We start from the raw sequence: 8,530 nt of genomic DNA on the forward strand, positions 1-8,530 counted from the left end.
AGAGGGAGCACAAAGGGAGGGGAGCCGGAAACAGGGGAGAGAGACAAGGGAGAAAAAGGAGTCAGAAGGGGATGGGGAGAGAAAGAGAAAGAGGGGGGTGAGGATGGAGGAGAAAGAAACGATTATGACATTAGGGAACAATCGAAGGAACAAAAGGGATGTACCCCAAGATTCACCTTTGCATTACAGCGACCCTTCAACCAGTGGCCAGTGGCTGAGAACAGTTAGGCACAACTACACAAAGATGGAGAGAGCTGAGTGTGTGAAGCAGCAGGATTGCCTATGCTGTGGTTGGGAGGAGCAGGAAGAGAATTCTCCTTTCTTAGGAGGAAGTCCATTAGAAAAGGGAATGCGGAAGAGCAGGGGAAGCTCGGATTTAAGAACTTCAGGGCAGCCACATCTGGTGGACAGCAGCAGGATCTCCAAGACTGCCGAGCTGCTAGATGTCTCAGGCTACACACTGCAACCCTTCATCAACACCAAAATGTTAAAAAGCTGCAACAACATCGCTACATGCGAGAATAGAAATCCATGAAAGGACCAAGTCTCCTTCGTTCACCACAGCCAATAACTCTCCGCTTACGGCATGTGTCAGAAGGCCAGCTGACCAATGCTAACTGTGCTGCCTTTTTCTCTAAGATGCTCTGACAAAGTAGATCTGGCAGGCTGGCTGGAACTCGCTCTGTAGACCATGCCTGTCTGGAACCCACAGAGATCCGCCTACCTCTGCACCCTGAGTGCCAGGGTTAAAGGCCGTACCACAGTGTCCTTATGTGACCATCTGGAAGCACACAAAGGGCTTGGCAATCACACAAGAGAATAACGCAATGAAAACTGACAATCTCCCCCCTTCTGAAACTGAGCAAGTGCCCGCCGTTTCTACCCCAGGGCTGACGAGGACTAAGTCAGCACAGTGTACTCTGCCAGCATCAGCCTCTCTCATTAGAGAAATGTAGAGCGAAACCAAACCAAAGAGTGGGTATCACTCTTTAGGCCTCAAACCTGCAGTCGGCTCTGTCTTCCAGGTGTGACTACACGTGTGCTCACCTGGCTTACAGAAAACTAAAAATGAACAAGACACATGCTGTCATCTATCCATGACTTTCTGCCAATATTAAGATTTCCACGGCACCAGCAGTCCTGGAAGGACCGTGTTCGGCCAGCTGGACTCACCCTATTGAATACGGGCAGCATCATGTACAGCTTTTCTTCCTGTTCTTTCTGGGTCATGTGCCTCGGAGGATGGCACAGCTCGCTGAAGAGGCGGCGGAGGTGCATCAGGCCCAAGGCGTTGTCCTGCGGACTGCACTCCTCCTGCCGAGGCCGCCCCATGATCCTCTTCACCATGTTCATCTTGGCTGGTGGGTGAAGCACACTTCTGTTTCTGTAGGAACATGTCAAGACACGGGCAGTCAGCATGGCCGGCCTTGCCTTGGGTAAGCAAGTCTATGAGAACTTTAAACGTCCGCAGACTGTCCAGCGTCTGTCTGACTGCTTTAAATGCAGAGCTACAGCTGATAAACCTCCCAGAACAGCTTTATGGAACGGCAACCTCAACCTCCTACTGGTTCCCAATGTATATAGGATATGATGGGGCAAGTCAAAACTGCCTGCCAGGGGGCTGGAGAGATGGCTCAGAGGTTAAGAGCACTGATTGCTCTTCCAGAGATGCTGAGTTCAATTCCCAGCAACCACATGGTGGCTCACAACCATCTATACTGAGATCTGGTGCCCTCTTCTGGCATACAAACATACATGGAAGGAATGTTGTATACATAATAAATAAATAAATCTTAAAAAAAAAAAAACCTGCCTGCCATTCAGTTAGCATCAAGTTCAAACTGTAAGAAGAGGATCACAAACCTTACTGCTATGAGGCTTAACAGTCAAGTATATATAGTGACCCCCAAACTCAAAACATCTAAAATAAAGCCCAAAAGAAGCGAACTCCACAAATTTTCTAGTTTTAATTTAAAAATGCTTGGACATGAAGGATTTTGAGCATGTGATGAACAATTTGTTAGTCTGAAAATACATAAATTAGATGGAATCATATCTCTTAAGTGTTTAAATATAGAAAGACTGATCATAGAACTAAAGCCCACTTTCGTGAACTGTGGTTGGAAACCTTTGTGATGTCTTGTTAGTTCGCTACAGTGATAGACATTTTCTAAGAGAAGTAGCAGAGGAGCCAATGGACTGAGCGTGGGAAGGAAGGCTACTGGGCGGGGCCGCGCGTGTTAAGGATGCATGAGTGCGCATGTGCGGTTATGGAGCGCGCACCCCCCACTGTACCGCAATCAGTGAACTACTCAACGGGTTCAAGTACACAAGGACTCAATCACAGGTTCAGAAAGCGCCAACAGCTGTTCAGTTACTTCTGATTGTGCCGGGAATTAGCCAATCTCAGACACAAAAACAGGAAATCTAACAAAGGAACCAGGAAGACTGGGAGAACATTAGGATAACGCCAATCTGAATGAAATGCAGTTTGTTTTCAGTCTGTTATAAAGTAGCCATGGCCTGCTTTGATTTTCGCTATGAGGTCACATGAACTAGCATGCTACCCCTTAAGAAATGAAAGGCCACATCTAAGCAGAGGTCTCACCTACCATGGTCAACGACTTAGACCTTTGAGAACAAGGATCTGACCAGAAGTATGCTGCCCTTGGGGAAAGTGTGCAGGCTTCCAATGCACACACTATCTCCCCTAAGACAGGAGGGTCTGAGGAGCAACCTCAGAGATGAGAGGCACCTCCTAGATAAAGGGGCACCTCCCAGATGAGGGGTACTTCCCAGCTGAGGGGCGCCTCCCAGCTGAAGAGGCACCTTCCCAATAAGGGGTGTCTCTCAGACGACACCTTAGATGAGGGGTAGCCATGCTACCTAGAGTTCTAGCTCTGGCAATGCTAGGTGTGTGGAGTGGCTACCATAATCATATATTCTCAAGAGCCTCATTGTGGTAAAGAGTACCTGAACATACAAAAGGCCAAAAACATTTAACTACAATGTAACAAAAATGAGCCCAGTTCAATGCTGTCCAATATATTCATTTTTGGAAAATACACCTCAAGTCTGCCAAATGTTAATAAATGGATTTCAGCAAATATATTCAAGAAGCCTACTAATGTGGTAGTATTTTACAGTCCTGAAAATCTCTAAATCAGAAATAGAATTGGAAGTAAACAGTAAACACACATACTGGGTTTCTCACAACTGCCTGTAACTCCAATTCCAGGGGATCCAGTGCCCTCTTCTGGCCTCTGTAGGCACCTACACACATGTGGGGCACATAAAACCACACAGGAGTGTGCACACATACACAGAACGATAAATAAGTCTTGTAAACAAACAACCCAGGGTAAAGCTCCTTGATTATAACCTTTATTATACATGTCTAACACTGATTACACAATTCAGTGCTGCCCCTATGGTCACAGGGCTGACTATTAGATGACCAGTATGCTGTAACCATGCCCAACAGCTCCTCCATCCACCCCCAGCTCTGGTGTGACAACCATGACCCTACTCTCTGACCGTGCTGTGTGTCACGTAACTGGCAACATGCAGTATGTGCACTTGCACAGCCACCTGAATTCACACTTCACAGTGCACTCAAGGTCCATCCACAGTGTTTGCAAATGACAAGTTTTATGTGCTCAGATAATATTCCACTGGGTATATGCTCACATCACTCTTCTTAATCCATTTATATATTGTCTAGTTACTCTTCTATTTCTGTAAAGGGACAACAGGACCAAGCCAACTTATAAAAGAAGGCATTTAATTTGGGGCTTGCTTATAGTTTCATGTAAGCAAGTGTTAGTCTATGATCACCATGATATGGAGGGCAGCAACAGGCAGAGATGACAGCGGACCAGTAGCTAAGAGCTTATATCTTACCCATAAGATGGAGGCAGAAAGAGAGAGAGAGAGAGAGAGAGAGAGAGAGAGAGAGAGAGAGAGAGAGAGAGAGAGACTGAGACCTGAGCCTGGCGTGGGCTTTTGAAACCTCAAAGTCCACTTCCAATGACACCTACTCCAACAATACTTCTTTAACTTTCCAACTATTCATCTGAGAACCTCTGGGGGCCATTCTCATTCAAGCCACACCAAGAAGCATGCAGGTTGTTTCTACATCTTGGCGATTGTGAATAAATTCTATGGCAAGAATGGGAATAGAGGTATCTGAGATCAATTTCCCTTCAGTATCTAGAAGAGGATTCTGGGTCGTGTGTAGCTCTAATTCTAGGAATTTAAAGAGCCGCTACACTGTTTTCTGTAATGGCTGTATGTGTACGCCTACCAACAGTGTACAAAGGCTGTATCAGTATATATGCCTACAGTGTACAAAGGCTGTATCAGTGTTCATGCTTGCCAACAGTGTACAAAGGCTGTATCAGTAAACATGCCTACTGACGGTGTAAAAAGGCTGTATCAGTAAACATGCCCACCGATGGTGTACAAAGGCTGTCTTTTCCTACCTGGCCACCAATATCATTGAGGTAACAGTCAGGTCGTATAACAGCTATAGGCAGCGCCTAGTTTGGGTCTGTATATCCCCAGTGCCCAGTGATGCTTCACATGTCCGCACTCACTGGAATGTCTTCTTTGGAGAAGTATTTTTCCAGATCATTGACAGTTTTTAATGGGTTATTTTAAGTTGTTGGAATTTTCTCTATATGTGGAATCTTAACTTCTAACAGATACGTGTGCTGCAGGTATTTCCTTCTGCCTATAGGTTGCCTCTTGAACGTTTCCTTTGCAATGTAGAAAGGTTCACATCTAATGCAACCTCCCCTAATTGCTCTTGTTGGCTATACTTTTAATGTCAAGCCCAACAATATATTGCTTAAACCAATAGCAAGAAGCTTTCACTTGCTTTTCTCTAGTAGCTTCTGGTTTCCGGTCTGAGCTATTTTGACTTGGTTCTTACATACCCTGGAAAGTAAGAATATCATCTCAGTTTTCTGCATTTGGGTGCTGTACTGGCTGTTTTGTGTGTCAACTTGACACAAGCTAAAGTCATCAGAGAGGAAGGAACCTCAGTTGAGAAAAATGCGTCAGTGAGATCCAGCTGTGAGGCATTTTCTCAATTAGTGACCAATGGGGAGAGGCCAGGTCATGGTGGGTGTTGCCATCACTGGGCTGCTGGTCCTGAGCAAGCCATGAGAAACAAGTCAGTAAGCAGCTCCCCTCCATGGCCTCTGCATCAGCTCTTGCCTCCAGGTTCCTGCCAGTTTGAGTTCTGACCCTGACTTCTACCCTAAGACAGGTACCCAGTTCCCCCACCCCATTTACTACAGGGCTTGCCTTTGTCCATTGTGTTCTGTTCTGGATACATTAGCTGGAAAGTTCACTTATAAATTCATGGACTTACTTCTCTCTATCTTGCTCTGTTCCACTGATCTAACAGTTAAATTGACTACAGACTTGGAAACAGGAAGAATGAAGCCTCTGGTTTTGCTCTTTTTTCTTCTTCAAGACTGCTATAAATTATGACTATCTCTAGGGTCATGGGAATCTTAAGATTTTTGTTTTGTTTTTACTTCAGACAAGAACAGATCCTGTCACATTGAGGATTAGCCTCCAACTTCCTGCCTGAATTAGACGTCTAGTGTGTGCCGTCACCCTCACTTGGCGTTCATACTGTTTATTTGGGTTGTTTATTCATTTGTAGTTTTATAAAGAGGGCCATTTCGATTTGGATAGGAGCTGAACTGATTCTACAGGCATGTGAATTTTTACATTAATTCAACTAATCCATGAACACAGAATCTGCTTTCACCTTGTCTGCTCTTCCTCCTGTTGGGGTTTAATAGTTTCAGTGTAGAAGTCTCTTATTTAGGTGTGGTTCTATGAATTACATCACTTTTGCTGCTACTGCAAATGTAGCTGTTTTCTCTAATGAATTCCACTAGGAGACAATGAATCACTCATATTACCACAGTGGGCAAAATAAGGCTGGAGAGGAATCCACTCCAGTCTTCGAGCTCTGCTCGTGTTCTGATCACGGGCTTACCACTAATTTACCAATTTATCATAAACAATTCTTGGAAATTGTGAGCTGAATGTTTATTTAACATGAAGGGATGGTCAGAATCTGAAAAATTTCATTTAGTTATGTTAAAAATAAGGCTACAACAGCAGTATATAACTTTTGCCCCAGCACCCAGAGGCCTGGGCAAGGGGACCTGACAGAAACCAAACACAATACTTCATGCTGAGAAAGCAATGGAGTAAAGAGCAGGAACCCACAGAGCACCAGGTGAGGTTAAAGCTCTACCCTGTGTCTGAGTTTCTTTCATCTGTGACATCTCTCCTCACAGCCTTGTGGTCCTTTCCTCAATCATGAAGCTTCGTTCCTTTATACAACTTTAAAAATTGTTTAATCAAGTAAAAAAGTAATATAAATCCTTAAGAATGTAAGAGACATGATATATATCTATATCTCTATCATCTATCTATCTATCATCTATCTATCTATCTATCTATCTATCTATCTATCTATCTATCTATCTATCTATCTATCTACATATATCCATTCTCTCTTTCGCATACAAACAGACACAGAGGGACAGGGACAGACATGGATACAATCAATTTCCCCAACGGATGTTTAGGAAAAGTTTTTACATGGTTTGGTTTTGGGATACAGGGCCTTGCTATTATAGTGTGATCAACGCCACTCAGCCTCACAGTAAACTCATGACAAGCCTCCGGTCTGAACCTCCTAAGAGCTGAGATTATAGGCCTGTGCAACCAAGATCAACTGAAGAAGGGAATTATAAGGCAGAAAATTAGAGAAATATGCAAAATACACAATGGGAGGATAATTATATTCAGAATTATATTAATGGGAAATATGAACAGATTTATTTTATTACGAAGATTGTGCTTAATAGGCTTTCCATCAGAAATCCTAATTTTTTTTTTTCCAACAAGGAAAAAGTGTCTGTCCTGCCAAGAGTGGGGCTTTTAGCCATCAGCAGGATAATGCCCCTAATCTGCACAGCACTCCTTGATCCAACCCGTGTTAATGCCTGAAAATCACTTTATACTCCCCCAGATCCTTCTAAAGGATTTTCATTATTTAAGCTACCGAAGCACACAGACCAAGCGAACCCTTTAAATACACGTGTGCAGTCACCAGCTGCTCCCAGAAGCTTGGCTAAAAACTTTAAACAGCTTTGCTAAGTTACCCTTCATCTTATGAGAAAAAACAAAAAAAACAAAAAAAACCAAAAAAACGGCAGCTTCATCTAGGACCTGCAGGTCCTCAGGCGCGTCCACTTTTTGATTTTCTAGAAAACAAAAAAACAAAAAACAGGTTTTTCTTACACTCGAAGAACAAAGGGTAAAACTTGGGTGCTACAAGCCGCATGTGAGCTTGTGGTTTAAGGTGAAGTAGGAAGCAGCTCAGACACAGGAGAAGCACACGGTTAAAAGTCTATGTTGAAATGTTAACTAAATTAACAGGAGATAGCAATCACTGGTCATTAATGTACCTTAATGTAAATGGACTCAACTCACCTATAAAAAGTCACAGGCTAACAGATTGGATACGAAAACAGAATCCATCCTTTTTATGCATATAAGAAATAGATCTCAACCTCAAAAACAGACATCGTCTCAGAGTAATGGGTTGGGAAAAAATATACCAATAAAATGGACCTAAGAAACAAGCAGCTGTAGCTATCCTAATATCCAACAAAATAGACTTCAAGCTAAAATCAGTTAAGAAAGACAAAAAAGGTCATTTCATATTAGTCACAGGAAAAATCCATCAAGAGGAAATTTCAGTTCTGAACATTTATGCCCCAAATACAAGAGCACCCTCATATGTGAAAGAAACACTTCTAAAGCTTAAATCACACATCAAACTTCACACACTAATAGTGGGAGACTTCAACACTCCCCTCTCACCACTGGATAGATCAGTCAGACAAAAAAAATGAACGGAGAAATAAGAGAACTAACAGATGTTATGACTCAAATGGACTTAACAGACATCTACAGAATATTCCATCCAAACAGAAAAGAATATATCTTCTTCTCAGCACCTCATGGAACCTTCTCAAAAACTGACCACATACTTGGCAACAAAACAAACCTCAACAAATACAAAAAAAAATGGAATAACCCAATGTACCTTAACAAGACACCATGGCTCAAAACTTGAAGTCAACAGCAAGACTAATTCCAGAAAACCTACAAACACATGGAAATTAAACAATGCTCAACTGATTCATCAATGAGTCAAGGAAGAAATAAAGGGAGAAATTAAAGATTTCCTAAAATTCAATGAAAATGACCACACAACATACCCAAATTTATGGGACATAATGAAAGTAGTGTTAAGAGGAAAGTTCATAGCACTAAATGCCTACATAAAGAAGCTGGAAAATCCCACACTAGTGAATTAGCAGAACATTTGAAAACTTCAGAACAAAAAGAAGCAAACTCACCTAAGAGAACTAGATGGCAGGAAATAATCAAATTGAGAGCTGAAATCAACAAAATAGAAACA

General features: G+C 42.6%; 1 protein-coding gene across 1 annotated transcript in view; it reads right to left on the reverse strand.

Moving 5' to 3' along the window:
* The window catches only part of Wdfy3 (WD repeat and FYVE domain containing 3), a 216,963-nt gene that overhangs the window by 149,712 nt on the left and 58,721 nt on the right, over positions 1-8,530 (reverse strand). Inside the window, exon 3 of the mRNA XM_026785032.1 lies at positions 1,174-1,384. Coding sequence (XP_026640833.1) covers positions 1,174-1,353 — 180 coding nt within the window. The 5' untranslated portion in view covers positions 1,354-1,384. The remainder of the gene's footprint in view (positions 1-1,173; positions 1,385-8,530) is intronic.

Source organism: Microtus ochrogaster, linkage group LG1 (genome assembly GCF_000317375.1).
Source record: "Microtus ochrogaster isolate Prairie Vole_2 linkage group LG1, MicOch1.0, whole genome shotgun sequence".
Taxonomy (NCBI): Eukaryota; Metazoa; Chordata; class Mammalia; order Rodentia; family Cricetidae; genus Microtus; species Microtus ochrogaster.